General features: G+C 42.9%; 1 protein-coding gene across 3 annotated transcripts; it reads left to right on the forward strand.

Annotated features, from left to right (window-relative positions):
* The first annotated feature begins 311 nt into the window (after positions 1-311).
* LOC110533355 (AF4/FMR2 family member 4) lies at positions 312-26394 on the forward strand. 3 transcript variants are annotated; one of them, XM_036989708.1, is made up of 20 exons: positions 313-765; positions 14622-14748; positions 18833-19552; positions 19734-19778; positions 19881-19967; positions 20303-20336; positions 20461-20527; positions 20771-20869; positions 21056-21209; positions 21385-22251; positions 22532-22617; positions 22722-22974; positions 23274-23371; positions 23663-23726; positions 24238-24374; positions 24597-24668; positions 24792-24885; positions 25057-25100; positions 25263-25474; positions 25760-26394. In XM_036989708.1, exons 2-20 carry the CDS (start codon positions 14626-14628, stop codon positions 25885-25887), a joined length of 3384 nt encoding a protein of 1127 aa, XP_036845603.1. In that variant the 5' UTR covers positions 313-765; positions 14622-14625; the 3' UTR covers positions 25888-26394. The 3 variants fall into 3 exon arrangements, with proteins under 3 accessions (XP_036845605.1, XP_036845603.1, XP_036845604.1); XM_036989709.1 differs by lacking the exon at positions 313-765 and adding an exon at positions 11961-11992; XM_036989710.1 differs by lacking the exon at positions 14622-14748 and having other exon boundaries at positions 312-765.
* Positions 26395-27434: the final 1040 nt, after the last annotated feature.

Here is a 27434-nt window from a genome sequence, read left to right on the forward strand (position 1 = left end):
CTGTACCACAGAAATGGAACATCAATCACAGGAAATAGATGTGGTGGCAGCTGCAGAGAAGTACTTGGGTGTATGAGATTTTACTGCAGATGGGTTACAAGGTGTTTTGAACGATTTTGTCCCGTCAAATAGGGCCAAGTAGTGGAATAGTGGTGAGTTTTTTTAAAATGAGTGTAGGGTTAGTTGGTAGGGCAACTAACCAATCATACTCCAGTACAGTAGGAAGCGGTGTATGCAACACCTTTCAGTTGGTTGCGACCCGACAACAGACATTTGAAGAAGAAGAAGACGCCTGGGTCAAATGATTAAATTCGTTGAACGCATTCAGAATAACTTCCTTTTAGCAATTTTATTGTCTGATTAATTCATTCATTGATGTAGCTATTAAAAACACAATAACAATATGACTTTCTAAAATAGTATTCATGATCCAAATCCTGAGAATACGCCATTATCACGTGATCAAGTTTAGGGAACCGAATTCATCCCAGCTGCTGGCTTTCATGCATCCACTCATCGCTGCCTAGTTAGGCACCTTGCTAGCTTTTGTTACAAAAATGGATAGAGAAAATAATGACTATTTTTTTTGCTGTTATCACAGCAATACTTGATAGAGGATGTAGCCTGTTCATACGTTTTCAGTATTTTTTTACTATTATTGTTACATTTTTGTCGGGTCCATATCGTTAACTGGAAAGTGGAAAAGACAAAGAGAAAGGGCTTTCCAATAGCTATAATGGTTTGGGCCTAAAAAGAAGACAAGAGGTAATAAACAACTAACATTAGTTAAAACGTTTACTGTTATATACTAGTTAGCTGTTAAGGTAACAATTTATTTGCATTGCAATTTAGCTATTGTGCGTATATGAAAGGTGGCTAGGTTGCCAGTAATATCGAGCAAGTGGTAGTTACTATTAGCGAGCAACAGGATATCTCTAGTTTACATTGTACGTCGTTAGCCAATGCTAGCAAGCTAATTACCAATCCATGGTCACGTCCCATTGAAAGTTTTCGCACCGTTGACAATGTTATTCAAATGTTAACATTTGTTGACAGAATCAAGTCTTTTTCCGACTTTAACGGGAAAATATTTAATTTACACTTGTGGTTACTGTAGTTAACTAGTTGATATGTAAGTTTGCATGGAAGCTTGGGACAACTAGCAAGTTGGCTAACGGTATCGTTCATGAGTGTTTTGTCAACTGTCTGAAGCCGCGAGTTAGACATTCAGAGATAATCTCTGGTCATTTTTGTTTGGTAGTCGTTGAACATGTGATTTAATAAATTCACTTGTTTTATTACAGCAAACAAGTTAGACAGGAATGTGTCCGATGTAAATTAGTAGTTTTTGTTGTAATGTTTACAACTAATAAATTCAAAACTTTGATTCTGTCATTGCAACAAAATACAATATAAAAATCTATCAAGGCACTCATCAGCCTTTGCCTGTAAAAAAAAAAAAATGATTGAGAACCCTCTCTGCCTATATGACCCACTGGGTGTTGATACACAAACGAATACATTTTTCTTTGAAGGTATTTTTCTCAGATTTTTTATATCAAACCAGACCAATGCATGATGGCATTACATGCATCCCTGGCTTAGTGGTCATGTAGTACTATACTCTTTAAAAAAATGTTTTTGGGGTTTCCCTTTACATGAGCTCTGCTGTAACAATAATCATGTATTTAGTTATACTTTCTTCAATGTGAACACCAGTGTCTTCACTTATGTCCCATTTAATAAAAAAAAGCTAAACGGAGCTAAATATCTTAATTTTTCTCCAACGACTTGACTTTCTGGGTCTAGGAAGCCATTTTAAGTGTAACGTGGGGGAAGGGCAGCCTCAAGTTTTAATAGTTGCTACATAATTACACATTTCACTGAGACATGCCCTCTGGTGGCAAGCATAATTCTTGGTACAGTAGACAGTAAGTTTGAATCGTTTTTCTTGTTTCAATGTAAATAAGTGGGGCAGTTTTCTGTTTATGAACAAAATGCAATAGATGGTATAATAGATGGTGTATAATACAGTATATACATATGAGATAAGTAATGCGAGATATGTAAACATTCTTAAAGTGGCATTATTAAAGTGACTAGTGTTCCATTTATTAAAGTGGCTACTGATTTCAAGTCGGGTGGGTATAATTTGTGGAACGTTCCATCAGGAATCTGTTCCAAAAACTTAGTAAATAACAACGTTGCCAACAAGCAACACATATAAAGTAGTATAGCGGCCGAATAAGATTCCGGGTAAGGAGCGGGCTATTTCATTATTTTTTTTCACTCACCACGTTTATTCCGAAAAATGTCTGTCCTCATTCTGGTAGCCTATGGACAAACATTAAGAATAAACTACGTGGTGAGTTGATGCCTATTCGGCAGCTAGTTAGCTAGATGAATTGATCGTGCTACTTTGTACGCGTTGTTTGTTAGCAACCTTGTACTTTACGAAGTTTTAGGAACAGATTCCTGTTGGAACATTCCACAAATTATACCCACCCTTTCAAGTCTGTAGGTAGGCAGCTGCCTCTCTGTGCTTGTGATGGCTGTTAAACAATCTGATGGCCTTGAGATAGAAGCTGTTTTTCAATCTCTGTGCCAGCTTTGATGCACTTGTACTGACCTCGCCTTCTAGATGGGTGAACAGGCTGTGTCTCGGGTGGTTATTGTATGTGATGATATTTTTTACCTTCCTGTGGCATTGGGTGTTGTAGGTGTCCTGGAGGGCAGGTAGTTTTTCCCCCGGTGATGCATTGTGCCCTGTGGTTGTGGGTGGTGCAGTTGCCGTACCAGGCGGTGATATAGCCTGACAGGATGCTCTTGATTGTACACCTGTAAAAGTTAATGAGGGTTTTCGGTGACAAGCCAAATTTCTTCAGCCTCCTGAGGTTGAAGAGGTGCTATTGCGCCATCTTCATCACACTGTCTGTGTGCGTGGACCATTTCAGTTTGTTGGTGATATGTACACCGTTTAAGTTTGCTCAGTGGTGTCAGCTAACCTAACTGTTTTGAGGCCAAGTGTGAGCTTCTCAAGTGTGCCTTTACAGCTGAGTTATGACAGACATTTTTAGGGTATTGTTTTATCTGGTGGTGAGTTAAGGATTTTTCAATCCTTGTAGAGTTTGTTTTAACAAATGTCATACCAGCAGATGGTCTGTCAGTGAGTGAATGTAGCCTAAATGTGTTTGTTTTTTTTGCACTTTGCAAGAATGGACAGGGCAAGTCATCCATCCAAGATAGCAAAAACTTAGACAACACTAAGTTTAGGCTATAGTTATTTTTTTACATCTGTAAGCTTAAATGGCGGGTTTCAGGTTGGAAATAATATATTGTTATTTTTCTCTCTGCGTTGTTGGGAAGGGCCCGTAAGTAAGTAAGTATGTCACTGTTACATGCTGAACACACCGACTGTGTTGCTAAAGAATTGTACACATGTTATTCAATCAAGTCTTCCAAACTGCTTGTGCGCGTCAACAAGCGTCTTGGTTCTAGTTTAGATGCTTGATGTGCTGCTAGTCAAATCAAATGTATTTATATAGCCCTTCGTACATCAGCTGATATCTCAAAGTGCTGTACAGAAACCCAGCCTAAAACCCCAAACAGCAAGCAATGCAGGTGTAGAAGCACAGTGGCTTGGAAAAACTCCCTAGAAAGGCCAAAACCTAGGAAGAAACCTAGAGAGGAACCAGGCTATGAGGGGATGGCCAGTCCTCTTATGGCTGTGCCGGGTGGTGATTATAACAGAACATGGCCAAGATGTTCAAATATTCATAAATGACCAGCATGGTCAAATAATAATAATCACAGTAGTAGTCCTTCCTCTCCCATCTCCGTATTGGTTTTTAGGAGCATATACCCACATGGGTGATTGAAAGATGAACGAGGTCCACGCTTCAGTCCAGTTGGTTGCAGTAATGCACTTTAAAGTTGGTTGCCAACCACCATATACAATTCACAGATGACTGAATTAGGAGAGATTACTAGAAACTACTAGGTTTCCCCTTTTCTGTGGATTAATGGTCAAAGTAGAGAACACATGACTTTGTGACTCAATGGGTCGATATTTGTCAAAGGTCCAGAAAAAAAGGACCTTGTACGTTTCAGGTAAAATAACAACTCAATGGTTCTTAGGACAAATAAGATAGCAACAACTAGCTAAATGTCCATTAATGTTTCATGTGTTATGGCCTGTCCCCAAATTAATATAGTTGGTTCAGAGTTTGTTTTGATATTTCAACCAGCGTGTCCTGATCGTGTCTGGTGCGTATAGACAAATTCCACATGCACACATGCAGAGCTGGCTTGGTCATCATGTTAGTCTACACCTGTCAGATTCGATTAGATTGCAGTCAAGGGTTGGCCTACCGGCTGACAGCAAAAAAGCAGCTTCAAACCCCCGTCTCTAAAGTATTCAGACTAGACTATTAGTCAGACTCTTTAAAAAAATATATATATACCAGCACCTCAACCTAGATGCATTGCTGTGCATAGGGCTTCTTTATTTTTAGTCAGACTAGTTTATATTCGTATATACGCTTGGTGTACAAATCATTAGGAACACCTGCTCTTTCCAATACAGCATTCACCTGGTTAGTCTATGATCCCTTATTGATGTCACTGAAGGGGAGAAGAGCGGTTGAAGGAGTGTTAAGCCTTGAGACAATTGAGACATGGATTGTGTGTTTATGCGATTCAGAGGGTGAATGGGCAAGACAAAATATTTAAGTGTCTTTTGAACGGGTTATTGTAGTTGGTGCCAGGTGTCAAGATATGCAAAGTTGTTCATGCTCAACAGTTTCTCATGTGCATCAGAAATGGTCCACTACCCAAAGGACATCCAGCTAACTTGACACAACTGTGGGAAGCGTTGTAGTCAACATGTGCCAGCATCCCTGTGGAACGCTTTTGACACCTTGTGGAGTCCATGCCTAGAGTAGTTGAGGCTGTTCTGAGGGCAAAAGGGTGGGAAGCAACTCAATATTAAGAAGTTGTTTCTAATTATTTACCTTTATTTAACTAGGCAAGTCAGTTAAGAACAAATTCTTATTTTCAATGACGGCCTTGGAACAATGTTTTCTACACTGCATTTTACGAACAATCTAGCTTTGTCAATTGGTTTTATGCTGCATACTGTAGGCTAGTCAAAGGATAGTAGTTTGAGGCCCTTACATCACGAATGGAAAGCTCTTGGTTAAACTAATAAACCATCAGCTGCTTCATAAGGGCTTTTCCGGTCACAGCAAAACATATGCTGCTCATTGCTTCATGAGCTCACCAGCCCATGATGCAGCATTTGTTCCTTTGGACTCTGGATACAGTAAAGTTGTATGACAGCATATCATGCAAGCTACATCATAAAGTCTAGGCCTACTACTTTATGTTCAAATGTGACATGTTGTCTCTGGCTAGATAAGGCTTGTTTGAGCTGTCTGTTTAGTGAAATAACAAAACCCACCTCTGATTGTTCTTGTTAAAGGCCAACTTTGCCACGTAACATTTGGGTTGTTATTATGAATTATTTGATGTCCTACACAGTTTTAGTGTAATTGTGTGATTTCATGTCTATTGACTGATGAGCGATTAGCAAAACTGGAAATGGCTTTTCTGTGATGTTTTCAAGTAGGATCCTTGAGGTGACTAATAAAATGAATTATGGCCAGTCATTTTCAGCTAGCTATCTATCTACACTGCTCAAAAAAATAAAGGGAACACTAAAATAACACATCCCAGATCTGAATGAATGAAATATTCTTATTAAATACTTTTTTCTTTACATAGTTGAATGTGCTGACAACAAAATCACACAAATTATCAATGTAAATACTGTAAGCACAACCCCCACCTGTGGACGTCGGGCCCTCATGGAGTCTGTTTCTGACCGTTTGAGCAGACACATGCACATTTGTGGCCTGCTGGAGGTCATTTTGCAGGGCTCTGGCAGTGCTCCTCCTGCTCCTCCTTGCACAAAGGCGGAGGTGGCGGTCCTTCTGCTGGGTTGTCCTCCTACGGCCTCCTCCACGTCTCCTGATGTACTGGCCCGTCTCCTGGTAGCGCCTCCATGCTCTGGACACCGCTCACAGCAAACCTTCTTGCCACAGCTCGCATTGATGTGCCATCCTGGATGAGCTGCACTACCTGAGCCACTTGTTTGGGTTGTAGACTCCGTCTCATGCTACCACTAGAGTGAAAGCACCGCCAGCATTCAAAAGTGACCAAAACATCATCCAGGAAGCATAGGAACTGAGAAGTGGTCTGTGGTCACCACCTGCAGAACCACTCCTTTATTGGGGGTGTCTTGCTAATTGCCTATAATTTCCACCTGTTGCCTATTCCATTTGCACAACAGCATGTGACATTTATTGTCAATCAGTGTTGCTTCCTAAGTGGACAGTTTGATTTCACAGAAGTGTGATTGACTTGGAGTTACATTGTGTTGTTTAAGTGTTCACTTTATTTTTTTGAGCAGTGTATATAACTTGTCTAGTTTTCTGATCATATTGGAACTCCCTGCTTTATGTTTCTGGTTGTCTTTGTCTAATAACATTTGCTAATATTTTAAATAGATATTCAAAAACCTACAGTCAGCTTGCATCTGTAAAAGTTTGAGGGTCTTCTAAAACAAATTGCCATGAACTCTCAGCTACATTTAAGACAGCGTTACTTACATAATCAACTTAAAACTAGGATAGCTTTTATCAATATGTTAGTAAGAAAGAGCTTGGCATTATTTGAAGGGTTAAGAATGACCTTTACCATTTTGAAATTAGCCAAATCTTTTTTTTTTTTTTAAACCATTGAATGTATAAGCATTTTTTTATTTACCATTATATTTAACCAGGAAGGGCTCATTGAGATTTGAAATCTCTTTTTCAAGAGCGTCCTGGACAAGATAGGCAGCACCAAGTCATTACACAATTACAGATGAACAACATGAAAAACTACAGGTAATCGAGTAAAAAAACATTCAATTCACAAGAGTATAAAAAAATCATGAAACAACAAATTAAGAGCATTGACAGGTCAGGGAATCAGCCTCAAGCCTTCATCAATGATTTTAAAAACAATCGGGACAAGTTCTTCCAGTTTAAAAGTAGTTGTTAAGGCGTTCCAAGCCAATGGCGCAGAGTACATAAAAACCCTTTTACCAAATTCTGTTCAGACATTTGGAACAGTTAGCAGGATAAAGTCCTGCGAACAATTGACTCGCCCAAACTGCTTCTGACTGTCCACCTTAATTTTTTATATTTAAAGCATCGGAAATAGCATTTCCCAAGCTGTGTTAATGGATTTGCTCAAGTCATTAATGTCCACTTAGGCCTAGTGTTTCCATTCGGAGAGTGGCACACATCCTGCTGCGCGCAGTTGAGTGGTACCCTCAGATTTCAGCTGTTGTCGTCTCTAACGGTTTTCCAGGAATTTCATTTTCAGGCTGCCTTGGCTTGACAATGAGCAATGGAGTGGGCAAAAACAAACAGAACTGGGATCAGGCTAAAGTTGACTGGGTGTCGGCTTTAGACCCTTTTCACGTACACGAGACACAGATGCAAGTGATTCTTGGCGGCAGTAAGAAGGCGGCAGGTAGCCTAGCGTTTAAGAGCGTTGGGCAAGTAACTCTAATGTTGCTGGTTTGAATCCCCGAACTGACTAGGTGAAAAATCCGATGTGCCCTTGAGCAAGGCACTCAACCCTAATTGCTCCTCTTAAGTCGCTCTGGATTGGAGAGTCTGCTAAATTACTAAAATGTCAAATATAAACCCATCGCCATTTGCGCCCATTCAACAGCATAGATTTACATTTTTGATACTTCTAAACAAAATAACTTTTTTGGGTTCTCATACGCTTACAATTATGTTTTGATTCTTGCTTGAATGTTGCTAAGATTATATTTGGTTATGATCTTTGCAAAATAACTATTTTGGATGCAGCAGCAGTTAGCTAGAATGCTAACGCTCACTGATATAGGCTGTAGCAAAAGCTAGCCAAAGAGCCATTTTACTTGTTGAAGTGTTTGTTAAAAGTATAATTCGGTTGATTTGCAATGTTGACAAAAACATATTAAGCAGGACATTCATAAGAGCCTTAAAATCCAATTATAATCCCAAATTAATTTGAAATGCACTCACCCAGCAGCATACCACCCTGCATACCACTGCTGGCTTGCTTCTGAAGCTAAGCAGGGTTGGTCCTGGTCAGTTCCCGGATGGGAGACCAAAGCCAATTCCTCCTTTGGTCGCCTTTCCTTCCAGTTCTCTGCTGCCACTGACTGGAACGAACTGCAAAACTCTCTGAAGCTGGAGATTCCCATCTCCCTCACTAGCTTTAAGAACCAGCTGTCAGAGCAGATCACAGATCACTGCACCTGTTCATAGATGGGCTGTATACAGATGGGCTATCTACCTCATTCCCATACTGTATTTATTTATTTAGCTCCTTTTGCACCACAGTATCTCTACTTGCACATCCATCTTTTGCACATCTACCATTCCAGTGTTTAATTGCCATATTGTAATTACTCATCATGGCCTATTTATTGCCTTAACTCCTGTATTTGACCTTATTTGCACTCACTGTATATAGACTTTGTTTTCTTTTTTTCTACTGTATTATTGACTATATTTTGTTCATTCCACGTGTAACTCTGTGTTGTATGTGTCGAACTGCTATGCTTTATCTTGGCCAGGTCGCAGTTGCAAATGAGAACTTGTTCTCAACTAGCTTACCTGGTTAAATAAAGGTGGAAAAAACATTTAATAAATTATACTTCTGGATTTTAGGCCTATGTCGTCATATTGCTGATAAAAAATGTCTGTCTTGGAAATGCCTGAAGTGTGTTTTGAGCAGGGCTGACCCATCTACTAGTAGATAATGGGCTCTACTTTAAAGAAATTGCTGCTAGTTTACCCAGTGCTCCAGGGCATAGTGGGGGAGGGAGTTTGTTGATGGGAAAACAGATTTTGGTTGGCTTTGGCATCCTCAGTCATGACATCACAAAGAGGTGAGGCTCAATGGCATAACATATCCTTTTATGGAACTAAATGGACTGTTCCATTTTCCAGGAAGAGGTTGCTATTCTCTTAACTGTTGACACTTTCCATATTTTTCCTCCTAAAGTGTAGGCTAAGACATTCACTAACGTGATTGTTCCACTATTTTAGACCCAGGCGTATGTTTTGCTCCCGTCTATTCATCTTCCTTTGTCTTTTTACTCTATTGATTTTGATTAGATTAGATTAATTAGGTTAGAAGGGCTGTGTTTTTTTTTTCTTCTGGTCTACTGCTGGGCTTGTGATGTAAAGGCACACTTGATGATCTTGTCCTTGCACAGTGATAGGCATGTCATTCCATCTTGTAAGAATTATTCTCTGTTAAAATTATTTCCATAATTAACACTTACAAAGACCCGTAACCTCTTGTCAGTACTATTTTGCGTTACTGCATTACAACTCATTTATCCCAATTATATATATCAAACGCCTACAAGAGTGTATGACACATTGTGCACTCATGCAGACAACCCCCCCCCCCCCCATCTCTCTCACACACAGAGCCTCCTTTCAACTTCACCTATTGTCCCCTGCCTTTGGCACACCCGCTGTTCGGCAGGGTGGTATCTCCCGTGAACTAGCAGTAACCTCCCTCTCCCTGAGTCAGATTTATCTCTACTCCAAGGAATTACTGTAATGTCCGCTGTAGATCAGGAAACCAAGTTTTGAGAACGTCTCCTCGTTAAAGGAATACTACCAGAGAGCAGACTGGCAGAGCATGACAACACTTCTGAATTCCCTGGAGTTTCACTGAATCCCCTTTCTAATGTTTCAGTGGTTTGCGCCCTGTTGCCTCTGTCAGGGTAAGCAACACAACTAGTTGGTTTCTTTTGTTGGTTTTCCGTCTACATTTCCTGTGAAGAGCGTTCGTCTAGCTGTTGTGCTAGTCAGACTGTCACCAAGCTTCATTAGCAAATTGGGAAAGTTGGCGATATGAAGGGTGGAATTGTCAGTTTCTCAAAGAAGCGTGGCCCTAAACTCATGGTCTTCAGACACCTGTTAGTGTATCGGTTTGTCATATAGAAGTTAGTTCAGGAAGCCTTATTACCAGTACTTTAGGTCTTCTACCCCCCCCCCCAGTTAATATTTAAACTCAACCAGACCTGGATTTTGCATGCTCTAGTAATGTATACAGTTAGCTACTGAGGTTGGTATGAAAGCACTTTGCTTGGCCTCTTCAAATTCCTATCTAAATTGTGCTTCATGACACATGGTTGTGTATTTGGCCATATATTGTAGGATTTTGTGAAAAGGGTATTTTACCATTGTTGTTTTTATGGGTAGCCTAATTGTGGCACTGGTTTTGGTAGCCTTGCCATCAATCCATTCCTTTCTACTAATTTGTTTGGTACCACAGCTTTCGTTTTGTTTTAAATCAGTACTAAAATATGAGTAATAGGAACCTTTTCAAGGTAACACATTTGGGCAGGTATAGTCTTTCATGTTTGGTAGCAGTGTCTTCAGTATTAGTAATATATACTGAACAAAAATATAAGCGCAACATGCAACAATTTCAAAGATTTTGCTGTGTTACAGTTCATATAAGGAAATCAGTCAATTGACATGGTCCTGTGCGTTATCATGGTGAAACATGAGGTGATGGCGGCAGATGAAGGGCACGACAACGGGCCTCAGGATCTTGCTACGGTATCTCTGTGCATTCATATTGCCATCAATAAAATAAAATAGTGTTCGTTGTCTCTAGCTTTTGCCTGCCCATTCCATAATCCCACCGCCACCATGGGGCACTCTGTTCATAACGTTGACATCAGAAAACTGCTCACCCACACGATGCCATACATGTGGTCTGCGGTTGTTAGGCCGGTTGGATGTACTGCCAAATCATCTAAAACCAACGTTGGAGGCGGCTTAGGGTAGAGAAATTAACATTAAATTCTCTGGCAACAGCTCCGGTGGACATTCCTGCAGTCAGCATCCTAATTGCACACTCCCTCAACTTGAGACATCTGTGGTGTTGTGTGACAAAACGGCACATTTTAAAGTAGCCTTTTATTGTCCCCAGCACAAGGTGCACCTGTGTAATGATCATGCTGTTTAATCAGCTTCTTGATATGCTACACCTGTCAGGTGGATGGAATATCTTGGCAAAGGAGAAATGCTCACTAACAGGGATGTAAACACGTGTGCCTGTAATTTGAGAGAAAAAAGCTTTTTGTGCTTATTAAAATTTCTGGGATGTTTTATTTCAGCCCATGAGACATGGGACCAACACTTTACATGTTGCGTTTTGTATTGTTGTTCAGTATAGATCAGATTATGCTGGTCCACGTATTGCTACAGTGTGTTGTTTAGTGGAGGTGGCTGAGGGGAGGACGGCTCATAATAATGGCTGGAATAGAGTTAACGGACTGGTATCAACAACATGGAAAACATGTTTGATGTGTTTTATACCATTCCATTGACTCCATTCCAGCCATTACTATGAGCTGTCCTCCCCTCAGCAGCCTCTACTGGCCCAGTTTCAATTTAAAGGAAAAATCCACTCAAACTATATTTCTGTTTTTGTTTCACTGTTGATACGGTCCCAAAGTGTTTGGCATGTCAGCAGTGAAGTTTTCAAGATATTAGACTTTCAAGAAGCTAAGTGTCACTTGCCACATCATCATGAGGCGGCAAGTAACACTGCTTTTTGAAAGTCCAATATCTTGAAACTTGACAACTGACATGCTAAACATAAGTCAAAGTTAAGTGTAAGGCCTCATTCCAGTGTCATGTATTTTAATGGCTTGTTGATTACCGGTATTTAATTTATTTTTTATTTCATCTTTAACTAGGCAAGTCAGTTAAGAAAAAAATGATGGCCTACCAAAAGGCGTCCTGCGGGGATGGGGGCTGGGATTAAACACACATCACGACGAGAGACACCACAACACCACGTAGAGACCTAAGACAACAACAGCATGGCAGCAGCACAAAACATGGTACAAACATTGGGAACAGAAAAAAGCAAGAAGCTAGAGACAACAATACATCACGTGAAGCAGCCACGACTGTCATTAAGAGTGTCCATGATTTTAGTCTTTGAATGAAGAGATTGAGATAAAACTGTCTAGTTTGAGTGTTTGTTGCAGCTCGTTCCAGTCGCTAGCTGCGGTGAACTGAAGAGGAGCGACCCAGGGATGTGTGTGCTTTGGGGACCTTTAACAGAATGTGACTGGCAGAACGGGTGTTGTATGTGGAGGATGAGGGCTGCAGTAGATATCTCAGATATGGAGGAGTGAGGCCTAAGAGGGTTTTTATAAACAACCACTGGGTCTTGCGACGGGTATACAGAGATGACCAGTTTACAGAGGAGTATAGAGTTCAATGGTGTGTCCTATAAGGAGCATTGATGGCAAATTGGATGGCCAAATGGTAAAGAACATCTAGCCACTCGAGAGCACCCTAACCTGCCGATCTATAAATTACATATCTGTAATCGAGCATGGGTAGGATGGTCATCTGAATCAGGGTTAGTTTGACAGCTGGGGTGAATGAGGAGTGATCACGATAGAGGACACCAAGTCTAGATTTAACCTTAGCCTGCAGCTTTGATATGTGCTAAGAGAAGGACAGTGTACCATCTAGCCATACTCCCAAGTACTTGTATGAGGTGACTCAGGCTCTAAACCCTCAGAGGTAGTAATCACACCTGTGATTACTACCTCTGAGGGGCATTCTTCTTACCAAACCGCATGATCTTTGTTTTGGAGGTGTCCAGAACAAGGTTAAGGCCAGAGAAAGCTTGTGGGACACGTTTAACACAAAATCCGTGGAGGGGCCAGCTGAGTATAAGACTGTATCTGCATATAAATGAATGAGAGCTTCCTACTGCCTGAGCTATGTTGTTGATGTAAATTGAGACGAGCTTGGGGCATAGGATTGAGCCTTGGGGTACTTAGCCGGCACATAGGAATGCACAGGTGCCATTGAAACCCGTAGTAGGGTTGTTAATGCTGTCCAGATAATTTTCTTTAAGCCCCCACTTGCCTCAAAATATACAGCAGGTCATTTAATGGGATGAATATTGAGGGGAGCTTTTACTGAGGGCCAGGACATTTGTATATCTGATCAGTCAGCTTTGTCCCACTGAGTAAATGAGTAGTATGCATCTATAAATACTAATGACAGCATTCCTCATCATTTTCTGAATCCTTTTAGTTAGGCAACACCTGCTCCTTATCTGAAGGTCTTTGGGAAAACGTTGGTAGGTAAATAAAAACCTATCTCCTGTTCCTCATTATTCGGACCATACGCTAAAAGGCCACATGATGGGGTCGAATGTGTTGATGATACTGAATGGTATACATTTTGTTTTAATGGTGGCCATTGTAAAGAAGCAGTTTAATGACTGTACCAGTTATGACTTTTGACACTTCCCGTTCCTGACATGTATGGTTAATGGAAGGTATAAAACCATCTGCTTTCAGTAATGACTCAACCCTGTAGCGTATAGTGTATTGAGCAGTCAGGGAATTGCCATAGGCCTTGTGTAGCCTAGTCTAACCAGGAAACAGTTAAATCAGCACATGTGCTGTGTTTTGAGTGGAGGTGGGGGACAGGGTAATCTTACTGTCATCACTCCTTAAATCATTGTTCTGCTCTTCACTGCAACAGAGAGGCCAGGGTAGGCCTGCGTATGTCAAAGTGTGGGCATATTTTTGGGAAACTACAAACAAACCTTAAAGTTAACTTCATGGAGATCTCTAATTGATCCTTATCTATCGTGGAAGGATTTTTTAAAAACCACAATAATAGAACTCAGGATTAGAATGTGTACACGTTTTCCCTGGGATTTCACCAGATCCTTGCAGTGATGATTTACCAGCCGTTAGTTAAAATTATGTTGATGGTCCTGTTGGCAGAATGTCTTTTGGCCACATACATTGTACATTATTTTTTTTTTTCATTTAGCAGACGCTCTTATCCAAAGCGATTAGGGTTAAGTGCCTTGCTCAAGGGCACATCAACAGATTTTTCACCTAGTCAGCTCAGGGATTCGAACGAGACCTTTCGGTTACTGGCCCAATGCTCTTAACCGCAAGGCTACCTGCTGCGTATAATGGCCAAAAGCTTGTTTCCACATGCCATCAGAAATATTATCTACTATACTGCTATAGATGAAGACAAATGACGAACAACATGAAATTATGATTTGTTGTATATTTTTATTGGCTTGATATATTGGAGGGTGGGTACTGTATGTACTGTAGAAAATTGAAGTGGGTAGTTAAGAAGCAGTGTACTCAGATAGCCTAGCTGTTCAAATGCTAATTTCATTAATTCTATTTGACTTAACTGTGTTATCTCTGTCCCACAGTTGTTCCAACATATACCATAACAAATGGTATCATTTTGATCACCATGAATCATTGTAATAACTCTAAAGACTTGTTTAGATGTTCTAGTCCCCTTTTAAGCCATTTGGAACATGCCCTTCCCCTAAGTTGTTGTATCAGTATTTCTTTGTGTACTCTGCAGTGTCACTTGGTGTTTTTTCATGTAGACAGAAGTATTTGGAAGCTGCCATTTTCTCTTCTCCACGCTTAGTGACTGTGTCTCTGTTGTTAGCAACATGAACCGTGAAGACCGGAATGTGCTCCGTATGAAAGAAAGAGAAAGGCGAAATCAAGAAATCCAGCAGGGAGGAGAGGCCTTTCCAGCTCACTCCCCTCTCTTTCCTGAACCTTATAAAGTTGTAAGTTTATTTTGTTATTCATTTTGTTTTGCTTCTGTCATTTAGTTAACTATTGGAGTTCAGACTTTTGTTTCTCCTATAGTCTAAGTATTCGCTTTATTCTATGATTGATTTGCAGGATTAATTGATTGATAACTCTTTTTAAAACAGAGAAGACCCTACTTGTTTTTATATCTGAACAGTGGCAGGGAGAGAGTGAGGTAAGTGCATTGTTTGGGGGAACTGCATCAGCTGCAGGTAATGTGGGCCCAGGGCTGTTGCTTGCTGCTCAGGGGGAATTTAAGGCCCAGGCCTCGCTGGCTGAGGTGTCCTGCCCTCGCTGGCTGAGGTGTCCTGCCCTCGCTGGCTGAGGTGTCCTGCCCTCGCTGGCTGAGGTGTCCTGCCCTCGCTGGCTGAGGTGTCGCTGGCTGAGGTGTCCTGCCCTCGCTGGCTGAGGTGTCGCTGGCTGAGCCCTCCTGCCCTCGCTGGCTGAGGTGTCCTGCCCTCGCTGGCTGAGGTGTCCTGCCCTCGCTGGCTGAGGTGTCCTGCCCTCGCTGGCTGAGGTGTCCTGCCCTCGCTGGCTGAGGTGTCGCTGGCTGAGCCCTCCAGCCCTCGCTGGCTGAGCCCTCCAGCCCTCGCTGGCTGAGGTGTCGCTGGCTGAGGTGTCGCTGGCGGAGGTGTCCTGCCCTCGCTGGCTGAGGCCCTTTTAGTTCGTCTTTCCTTCCTTACTCCTCCTCACAAAAGAGCCTGAGGTAAGTGCATAACCCCCTAGCCCCTTTTGTCCCATCAAATTGCTAGGTCATTGTGGGCAATAAACAGTCCACATGTATGGCACAGTGCCCTATCATAGCGCGGTTCAGTAGTAGACCAAACACTTATTGATGTTGATGCTTACCAGGCCTCTGTAGTCAACTAAACCACTGGTTCCCAACCTTTTTCGGTTACTGTACCACCAACTTAATTTTGTTCTGTCCATAGTACCCCTGAAGAACCCCCCCCCCCCCCCCATGTGCATTTTGACCAGTAAGCCTATGGTGTCATGATTCTTCTCAAGTATCCCCAGGGGACCTAGTACCCCTGGTTGGGAACCACTGAACTAAACAACTGTAAAGTTGGTTTAGGGATGCACGTTCACCATGAGCACTGATGTGGGCCAGAGCTCTCAACCCGCCAACTCAATTATTTCAGCCTCTGGCTGAGTCTAATCTTTGCCACTAACCAGATTTAAACAGAGATTAGTGGCTCCTCTCTTAGCTAGAGGACCCATGAAGGACGGCTTGGAATGCATCCTGACAGGTAGCAAATGGAAAGGTGAGTACTACCTGGAAAGCCAAGTCTTTTGCCCCCACATAGTGAAAGGTAAGCAGCTGATTTGCCGATTTTTAAGAATAGGACCCAGGGAAGTGGCTCTCCCACCGTCATCCGTAGACAACCATGGCAGCCGTGTTGTGTTCAGCAGTTTTTAGAGCCCTGGGTTCACTGTTTACCCATGTCGTTACAAAATGAGGCATGTAATGTAGAAATGGGAAACATCAACTGGCTAACTTAACTCCCATCTTCTCATCTGGGCAGTAGAATGCCGCTTTGTGATATTTTCTAGAGAGTTAAGTGACATGAGTCGTGACCAGTAGTATTCATGGTCAAGTAAAATGAGTTTACTTTGTCCTCTAAATTCCATGGCTCTTACTTTAAAGATCCATTTAACAAAGCTGCCATTGAAGTTTTACATTTTAAATTTTTACACTGCTAGAACAGATGCAGCTCAGCTTTCCCCAGTCAGAAGAAAAATGCTGATCTTAAATGTCATTGTAGAATGACTTTAGGCCTGTTGCTTTTCTCTTTGAAGGTTATTGCTCTCTGATGATATCATTTTTGAAGTGATCTCCTGAGCACTTTGTACATGTCGTTTTAAAACTGGTGCATGAATTGTAAAAGATAAGGTTAGATGTGACCTTTTTTTGCTTTCTTGTTTGCTACCAAAAGCCCTTCCTATCAAAGTGTAGGCCTTGCATGGTGGCACACTTAAGCATTGTACACAAACAACATATTGCAAGGCAACCCCCAATCACTAGTGTGAATGGGATCTTTTCTCCTTTCCTCACAAGTGCTGTCTTTCCATCCATGTCAGACAAGCTCTGTGTAGCACGTGTTCTTACATTTCCTGTTACAGATATTGGCTTGTTTCTCACCCCACAGCTTGTATGTGTCAGAAAGAATTGGTTCGGGGCCCCCATATGAAATTGGATATGCGCCACACTCTGTGGTTTACCTCTTGTCATCTGTAGTGGGAGTGATTGATTAACCTCTAGTGTAGCCATGGAAGGGCCTTATCTCTCTATGCAGATGGACCCCAATGGTCGTGAGGTTGACTGAATAAGCCAATCATCCCTTGTTTGATTAGTTGATAGGGCTCTCTTCAATATTTATTAAGCTTTTAGAGGGCTAATAGTTTTTTATGTTATAAGAAACATTGAAGGATCTCTTGCCTAAAAAGAAAAAAAGGGTTATTTGTAATTTGTTTTTGCCACAATAAATACGTTTGGGTAGCATATTTCATTCATTTGCAGTGCCTTCGGGAAGTATTCAGACCCCTTGACTTTTTCCACATTTTGTTAAAGCCTTATTCTAAAATGTATTAAATAAAAATAAATCCTCAGCAATCTACACGCATCCCTCTTAATGACAAAGCAAAAACAGTTTATTTGAAATTTTTGCAAATGTATTAAAAATAAAAAACATGCTTTATTTGCATAACTATTCAGACCCTTTGAATGAGACTCAAAATTGAGCTCTGGTGCACCCTGTTTCCATTGATCATCAAATCAAATGTATTTATATAGCCTTACATCTTTGAGATGTTTCTACAACTTGATTGGAGTCCCAGATCTGGGGAAGGGTACCAAAAAATGTCTGCAGCATTGAAGGTCCCCAAGAACACAGTGGCCTCCATTCTTAAATGGAAGAAGTTTGGAACCACCAAGACACTTCCTAGAGCTGAGCAGTCTGGGGAGAAGGGCCTTAGTGAGAGGTGACCAAGGACCTGATGGTCACTCTGACAGAGCTCTAGAGTTCCTCTGCAGAGATTGGAGAACCTTCCAGAAGGACAACCATCTCTCCTGCACTCCACCAATCAGGCCTTTATGGTAGTGGCCAGACGAAAGCCATTCTTCAGTAAAAAAGGCACCCGACAGCCCGCTTGGAGTTCAAAAGGCACCTAAAGACTTGCAGACCATGAGAAACAAGATTCTCTGGTCTGATGAAACCAACATTGAACTATTTGGCCTGAATGAGCTTGGCACACCTGTATTTGGCGAGTGTCTCCCATTCTTCTCGGAAGATCCTCTCAAGCTCTGTCAAGTTGGATGGGGAGTGTTGCTCCACAGCTATTTTCAGGTCTCTTCAGAGACGTTCGATCGGGTCAAGTTTGGGCTCTGGCAGGGCCGCTCAAGGACATTGAGGCTTGTCCCGAAGTCTCTCCTGAGTTGCCTTGGCTGTGTGCTTAGGGTCATTGTTCTGTTGAAAGGTGAACCTTCGCCCCAGTCAGATATTGTGCGCTCTGGAGCAGGTTATCACCAAGGATCTTGCTTCGTTCATCTTTGCCTCCCTGCTGCTGAAAAACATCCCCACAACATGATGCTGCCACCACCATGCTCCACCGTAGGGATGGTGTCAGGTTTACTCCAGACGTGACGCTTGGCATTCAGGCCAAATAGTTCAATGTTGGTTTCATCAGACCAGAGAATCTTGTTTCTCAAGAAGCCTCGTGGCTATAATCGCTGCCAAAGGTACTTCAACAAAGTACTGAGTAAAGGGTCTGAATACTTAGGTAAATGTGATATTTTTATATAAATTAGCAAAACAAATGTCTAAACCTGTTTTTGCTTTGTCATTATTGGGTGTTGTGTGTGTGTGTGTAGCTTGATGAGGAGAAACAACAATTTAATACATTTTAGAATACGGCTGTAATCTAACAAAATGTGGAAAAGTCAAAGGGTCTGAATACTTTCCAAAGGCACTGTATTTGACTACGTAAATTAATTCAAGGCCTTAACTGCTGTCCTGAAGGTGATCCTCTCTCTTTCTCTCTCTGTTTTTGTCTGTGCAGTCCAGCAAAGAAGATAAACTGTCCAGTCGTATCCAGAGTATGCTTGGAAACTACGACGAGATGAAGGAACCTATCGGAGACACAATTCCAAAACTCGGTGGCAAACCCTCAGGCTCATCCTCCGAGGAGAAGTCGGGCCAGTCTCTATTTGGGGAGCAGCGAGGCAGTGGCCAGAACAGTAAATGGACTCCAGTAGGCCCAGCGGCCAGCACCTCGTCCTCCCAGTCCTCCAAGAGATCCAGCCTCCAAGGCAGCCACAGCGGTAGCAGGAGTAGCCAAAGACACGAGCGGGAACACAAGAAGTCCAGTAAGCATGGCTCAGAACACTCCAAGTCCCACACGTCCAGCCCAGCCAAGGGCTCCCTGAGCTCCAGTCACTCCCGTTCATTGGGCGCTGAGCACCACGGCAAAGAGCGCTACCGCTCCAAGTCCCCGCGCGAGCGCGAGGCCAACTGGGACTCCCCATCGCGTGTGCACACGTCCTTCCCCAGCGGCCCGCACTCCAGCCAGGCCTTCCCCCCTTCGCTTATGTCCAAGCCCAGCTCCATGCTACAGAAGCCCACAGCCTATGTGCGCCCCATGGATGGCCAGGAGACGGTGGAGCCCAAGACCTCGTCAGAGATGTACAGCGGCCAGTCCCACAGCAGCACCATGGGGGACATGAAGTCTAACGGCAAGGCCTCGCTCTCCAAGCTCAAGATCCCCTCGCAGCCTGTTGAGGTAAAACCACAGAACTAGACTGAGTAGAACATTCTACAGAATAAAACTTGTTTCATTACAATGTAATTATGTTAGCATGTCACGTAATAATTTACAAGATGAAATATGACACACTAACAGTTGTTTTACAAGCCATTTTTTAAAACTTTTCTTACAGTGGTATGATCTTTGTTATTTGTAGGGTCCCATGACTGGGGATGCTAATTGTGTTGATGAGATTTTAAAGGTAAGTATGTTTTTCAGATGATAACATGTATTGTAAGAAATGCAAGTTTTTCACCTAAGTCATTAAGGTCTTCACTTTTACATTTTCTATTTTTACCTCCAGGAAATGACTCAGTCCTGGCCCCCTCCTTTGACAGCCATCCACACCCCCTGTAAAACAGAGCCTTCAAAGTTTTCATTCCCTTCCAAGGTCAGACTGCAGAGCAGGCCTTAGTGACGTACAGAGGTTGAGGATTATTCAAATATGAGAATTTCCATCTCTTGCAAAGATCTGAATTCAGCCGGCACTATTTTTGCCCTAGTCATTGGTACAATAAGTAAAATCTATTTTTTCATGGATTTCTTTTGGGCGAGGGGGGGGGGGGGGGGGGGGGGTGTATATTGGAATGCTCTATATATAAATAGTTTAACACTATAGCACAATCAATAAACAGCTGTTTTGTAATATAATTGAGCAGTGTAGTTTATTTGACTTATAATGTCTCTGTATAATCTAAACATTTCTTGACCATGTCTCACATTTAGGACACTCAGCATGCAAGTTTTCCAGGTGCACACAGTAAGTATTGCCCAGGACTTTACATACAAGAGAAGTCTCTCGCGTCTTGAATCTCTGGATACAGGTTGATTTCACCATTGTCGTAATGCTCAAGAGTTCTCATCTCACCCTTCCTCACCTCCAGAGAGACAAACCAAAACGTTGAGCAGCCACCAGTCCAAGGCAGCACCATGCGACGGGGATCAGGCCAAGTGAGTGTCCCTCCCCTTCTCCCTGAAAAATTATGGTTAGCTGCCAGCTGCTTAATGATCCAGACAGGTGACAGTTTTTTCCCTCCAAGCACTTTGTCTTTTCATGCCTTTGACATAGACTCGCAAGCATTGAGGGACACAGAATAGGAGCCTTATTGCTTAGTTCTCCCAATAGTTGTTTGTGTGATAAAGAAGCCATACTTGGTGTTAATGTGTAACATACACGGCCTTGTAATGTTCCAGTAATGTTCTGCTGGAGGATGACCTGAAGCTCAGCAGTGATGAGGACAGTGATGGAGAACATGACTCGGCCAAAAACGCTTCCAGAAACGCATCGGCAAGGTAGTGGCTTCTCAGACTGAGACCCATTGGAGCTCACATTGTTGATATGATTCTCCCCACTCAGAACTGAAAAGAAATGCTAGAAGAATAGCTAACTATTTTAATGTGTAACTACTAACTGATGATGCCTTCACAATAACAGCCCCAGCTTGCTGTCCACTAACTAACTGCGTGTCTGTCCCACAGTAACAACAGTAATAACAGCGAAGGAGCAGAGCACTCGCGGGACGACTCGAGCAGTCACAGTGGCTCAGAGAGCAGCTCTGGATCAGACAGTGAGAGCGAGAGCAGTTCCACGGACAGCGAGGCCAATGAGCCACCTCGCCCTGCATCACCAGAGGTAAGCCTGCTCAGACCCTTAACTACTCTCTTCCCTTTGACCTATCATTATTAATAATAATAACCAATGACAATTGTTCCTGCTCAGTACAATTATCTTCTTGCAGCTGACCTGTTGAGGAGTGCAGAATATGCTTTTGTAGATCCCAGTCTTATCTCCACACTTCTCCTCACAGCCTGAACCAGCCACCGCCAATAAATGGCAGTTGGACAACTGGTTCAAGAAAGCTAAGCAGTTCTCTCCGGCCTCCCCAGTGGACAATAATGTACCCACCAAGTACAAAAAGGAGGGGCGGGACCAGAGCTCAGGCCGGGGATACAGCGGGCAGGGAGGGTCTAAGGACTCAGGGGTGCCAACACCTAGCAGAGACCTAAGAGCAGCACAGAAGGGTTCCGAGAGCGGCCGTGGCCGGCAGAAATCCCCGGCTCAGAGCGAGGGTGGCGCAGGCCAGCGCAGGACGGTGGGTAAAAAACAGCCCAAAAAGTCTGAGAAGCCCCCTGTGGTGGAGGAGCCTAAAGGGGGGCTAAGGGTGGAGAGTGAACCTGCTCCAGAGATCCCTCCCCATCGGCCCAAAGCCGCCACTAAAGGCTCCCGCAAACCCAACATCAAGAAGGAGCCCAAGTCCTCGCCCAGACCGGCTGTTGACAAGCGCAAGAGCAAGGCGCCCATCAAGAAGTCCAGGAAGTTTGTGGACACGGACTCTTCCTCCTCAGAATCAGAGGAGAACGACAGCATTCCCTCGTTGTCGCAGACCCCCAAGTACACAGAGAGCATCAGGACTCCAGTGTGTTTGTTCTCGCCTATGGAAGAGAAAGAGCTGCTCTCTCCTCTCAGCGACCCAGACGACCGCTTCCCCATCAGGCAGCAGCAGGGGCTCATGGTGAAGATTGACCTGACCCTGCTCTCCCGTGTCCCCGGACGGCCTTACAAAGACCTAGTAGAGCCCAAAGTAGAGAGGGACTGCTCCGTGGACAGAGACAGCAAGGACTTCCAGAAGCTGCCCTCTGAGAGGATCTCCAGTAAGGGCAAAAGGAAACACAAGGTATGTCCTGCCACAGCACACTGCTATTCATGTCATGTTTGGACTTGACTTTGGTGTACTATGCAAATTGGTGAAAAAGATTGCTATGACAGGGTACGTTAAGCTTGAATGTCAATTACTTTTGGCCATCTTCCTGCAGTTTATAAGCTGCAGTTTGAAGAGTGATGTGATATTACATGTTCAGCTGATACCCAGTCTGGTACCATATCTATCTATTTTACAGCCTTTCAAATGCACCCACAATAAATCATCCTTTCCTCTCCTCTGTTAATCTACTTAGAATGAAGACGAGAACACCAAGTCTGATAGCAAGAAGTCCAGACTTGAAGACAAATCCTCATCTCACCACAAGACCAGCAGCAAAGAGTGAGTATTTTCATCCAAACAAAACATAACGTTGTTAACTTTTAAACTCCAACATTGTGAACATTGAATCATTGAATGGTATCATTGATAAACACCCACACCAGGTCTAAGAGGGTCATGGACGCCAAGGTGAAGGAGGAGCCGGTGCCCTCTCCCTCCATATCAGGGTCAGGAGGGCTGCAGAGGACGCCCAAGGCAGAGCATCAGAGCCGCAAGCGGACGGTCAGCCAGTCATCCACCTCCCTGTCCAGCGGAGCCAGCAGCGGCAAGGAGGGAGGCCACAGCACCAAGAGCAGCTCCACTTCCAAACACACAAAAGGCGGGGACAAGCAGGCCAGGAGCACCCGGGAGGGAAAGGTCTGTGTGTGTCAGTCTAGTCTAGCTGTCTGTCCCACTGTCTTGCTCTACTGTCTTGCTCTACCATTTTATACAAACGTGCGTACATGTCACTGGAGTGCCCGTTACCAGCTGAACTGAGTATTAAGCTGGCTAAAATCTCGCACAAAATGTCCACCCACTGCCATGCCCTCCAAATACATTTGGGAAGGACACAAATATGACATTTGTAGCCCACCACTTTCACCACTGCATGATTTGTTATATGGTCATATAAAATATCCCTTATAGGATTATAAACTTTTTTGTTGTCTCTGCAGGAGAAATCCTCAAAGGGCTCTGATAACCAGGTTGCTGTGCCACCACTCTCCTCGGACGGCTCAAAGTCCCTGAGGTCAAAATTGGTGTTTGAGGACAGGTAAGAAGAGCCGCCTCCTCTCCACTGTGGATAACCTGCTGTTAGCCAGCGTGTAGAGCTGTAGTTATAGGGTTGCCTTTGATGTGAAGCCCCTGGGATGTGCCTGTGTAAATAAAACAGGCCGCTTAACATGGCCTAGTATCTTCACCCCCTCCCACGCCTATATATTGCTGTGTAGTTCGTAGAGTCTATTGGAATAGTTAGGGGGGGGAAAGTACTTAATTTTTATGTAATTTTTCGAAGTACAGGAAATAATTGCAAAAGCTGACGGGCGAACCTGTTTTGTTTCAGGATTCACTCTGCCGATCACTACTTACAAGAGGCCAAGAAACTGAAACACAACGCAGATGCTCTGGTAAGAAATGATTGCGTACGTATACAGTATGTTAGCTGTTATGTGAAACCAAGAGTATGCTTACTGTTTTTCCATGAAAAGCTTGGGAATTTAGTCATTATTTTGCACACGCTCTGAAATCGGAACAGTTACAATGGTTTTACTGTGTAGTGCTTTTACATCATCTTATTGGCTCCTCTGGCTACTGAAAGTGGAGCAGCTAGAGTAGTTATAATTGTCCACACTTGGTATCAATCCCCAGGGTGCACTATTATCATCAGATGCCTAAGTGCATCTCACTGCCCTTATTGGGGGACTGGATGCGGTCTCGTTCTATTCTACACTATCCAGGGAACCCATTAAACATGTTTGAAATCTACATAATGATATTTCAAGACAACCAACATTTTAATTTCATCACAAGCACTGGTCATGAACCATTCCCCTTGCTACTAACTGTCCCAAATTCGAGTGAGAGAGAATCAGTTGCTTAAGAGACAGTTTTCATAATGTGTGGTGTTCCTGTGTGCAGATGGACCGGTTTGAGAAGGCTGTGTACTACCTGGATGCTGTGGTGTCCTTTATCGAGTGTGGAAATGCACTGGAGAAGAGTGCCCAGGAGGCTAAGTCCCCCTTCCCCATGTATGCCGAGACCGTGGAGCTCATCAAGTAAGAATAACCTTCTCTACAACATGTTTTAACGACATCATTTCAATAGCAAATATCTTCATGGTAGCAATTACATTTCATAGACACCATAGACCCAGCATTGCATAAACGGACAAATTATTCACGGAATTTACACTATTAACGTTATTATTATTATTATTATGAAACCTTAGAATGCTGGGAACCGGTCTTTACGGTCTCTCGTTGTGTGTGTGTTTTCAGGTACACTATGAAGTTAAAGAGCTACATGGCCCCAGACGCTACGTCAGCAGACAAACGGCTAGCTGTGTTGTGGTAGGTGTCCTGACTCATAGCTTGATAGATTCCATTTAGAGTGTCTGGACTGGAGCGTCGATGTTCCCCTGCTCATTGAGTCACTGCTTATGCTCATTCATCCATCTCTCCCTGCCGCTCCAGCCTGCGTTGCCAGTCCCTCCTCTACCTGCGACTGTTCAAGCTGAGAAAAGAGAGTGCACTGAAATACTCTAAAACACTCACAGAGCATCTGAAGGTAATTTATTTTCCTTGGTGCAAGTTCATAGAAATTGTGATATTGTCACTTGAAATGTGTGTTCCTTGAATGAAGTGTTGTATGGATGAGCAGAATGATAGTCAATTTGCATTGCTTATATTTGTTTAACAAATGGCAAATGTTTGTTCTGCTTTTCAATTTGTTTTTCAGAATTCTTTGAGCAACACCCAAGCTCCCTCTCCTGGAATGGGAAGGTAAGACATTTCATTAGTTGTATGCTCTCTTGAGACTAACAGTCTTCTTAAATGTATTTCACTTGTCAATTAATGGTCTAGACGTTATGCTGAATCATCTCGTTTTGAGCGGCTGCGATTCCCCCGCTTACCAGCCATCTATCTCTCTCTGTCTCTGTCCAGTAAAGCGGCAGGCATGCCCTCGCCAGTCTCTCCCAAGCTGTCCCCAGGTAGTGCTGGTAGCTACTCGTCAGGCACATCCAGTGGCAGCTCCTCTGTAACAATCCCCCAGCGCATCCACCAGATGGCTGCCAGCTACGTCCAGGTCACCTCCAACTTCCTGTTCGCCACTGAGGTGTGGGACCAAGCAGAGCAGCTGTCTAAAGAGCAGAAAGGTACCTGACTCGTTTGCTCTCTTCTAGCGGGTGGGGGGGGGGGGGGGGGGTCTCCTCCTTCTTCTTTCCTATGGAATGTATATGGGGGTGTTAGTCCAACTTCCAAGGTATGAATATCCTATCTACTGCTTGTTTAAGATGTTTATATTAGGCTCCAGGATGAATCAGTAATCTAAATGAAACTAGCTCTGGACGTGTTGACCTGGCAAGCCATTCCTGGGCTAGAGGTCTCTTAAATGTTTTCCTTGCTCACGTGTTATGTTATGTCTCCTGTCTGTTTTGTAGAGTTCTTTGCGGAGTTGGACAAGGTGATGGGCCCTTTGATCTTCAACACCAGCAGCATGACTGAACTGGTGCGCTTCACGCGGCAGGGCCTACACTGGCTACGGCTGGACGCTAAGCTCATTCCCTGAAGGACACTATACGCTCCACACACACACAGTCCACCACAACGCACCGCTGCCCCTCCATGCACATGTGAACTTATCTGCCTCAGACATATCTATAACACTGTGTCCATTTTCTACACCAGCTTGCCAAAAACACTGAGCGATATGGAGCATCTTTGCACCTACGACTGTCCGACACGGAGGAGGATTCCAACTGCACAGATCTATTGGTACATTCTAGCTATATCCACTATCAGTGTTTTCCTTTGTCATATCTTTTGATTGTGCAAAGGAAACCCATTTTTCTATTTGGCCCAATGCCTTTGTTGAATTATTATATATGAAATACACTAAATACATTTTATTCTATAGGCTATAAGCACATTATTCACATTCGGCTTTTAATGTGTTATTATTTTTACCAAAGTACCTCCCTCAAACCAAAGGTGCTTTAAAACTAAGGTCTGTCTCTTATCTTTTTTGTGCCTTGTATCAGATATACAGGGAACTAGAATATACCATAAGTTGAAATGCAGATCCAGCCAGACATTTTAAATAATAATTTTAAGCTTCCAAACATGATTTTGGAATAGTACTGGACTCAAGCTGTGATCAGTGGGTTGAAGGCTGCACTGATGGTGTGTAAAGTGACGAGAGCTTGGTTTGCCTGACAGATATCCCTGACATATACACACATTACTCTAACAGTTGCCATTGAAGAAGAGGTAGCTTGCGGCTGACCATATTGGTGTTAGCCTGTGATACACCATTAAATTGATTTTGTTGAAGTTACTTTCATTGTTCTGAAGCACCACAATATCCCTGACATATACACACATTACTCTAACAGTTGCCATTGAAGAAGAGGTAGCTTGCGGCTGACCATATTGGTGTTAGCCTGTGATACACCATTAAATTGATTTTGTTGAAGTTACTTTCATTGTTCTGAAGCACCACAATATATTTCTTATCTGTCCAAATGAGTTCTTCCCATGAATTGCCCTGCGAGATGTTCATTTCTAAACAAGGTGTTATTGTTCCTTTTATTCCTTATAGATCTGTACTGGAAAGGGTTGCTGTTAGTGTATTTTTTAAGGCACAGCAGGGTGTGGTTGGTATGGCAAATGTTATCCTTGGAACACAATGTAATTATTTGTATAGTTTCTGCAAAAATTGCCCAGTGAAAGCAGGAAGTTAGTGCAAGGAATGACATAAATGCACTCGCATTTTAAGACCACAATTAACAATTCTTCTAATAATTGATGTAGCATACACGTTGGTGGTGCTCATTAGCCATACGCAGATTACATGAGTGTTATAATTCAGTCGAAAAATACATGGCCAATATAGATTTTATTTATGTACCAAGCAGTTGCTCTGTTCAAAGTGCTGTTCAAACTTTCATATTAAAATTATTGAAAACGGGGTTGAAAGAGCTATGAGATGCAAAGTATTTCTATTGTATATGAAAATGTAATATTTAAATGTTTAAAAGTGATTACTGGGTTCTCTACATAGTATAATAGTAATTTGTGTACTACAAAACTTAAGTAATCTATGGTCTATATATT

This window comes from Oncorhynchus mykiss, chromosome 10, assembly GCF_013265735.2.
Source record: "Oncorhynchus mykiss isolate Arlee chromosome 10, USDA_OmykA_1.1, whole genome shotgun sequence".
Classification (NCBI taxonomy): Eukaryota; Metazoa; Chordata; class Actinopteri; order Salmoniformes; family Salmonidae; genus Oncorhynchus; species Oncorhynchus mykiss.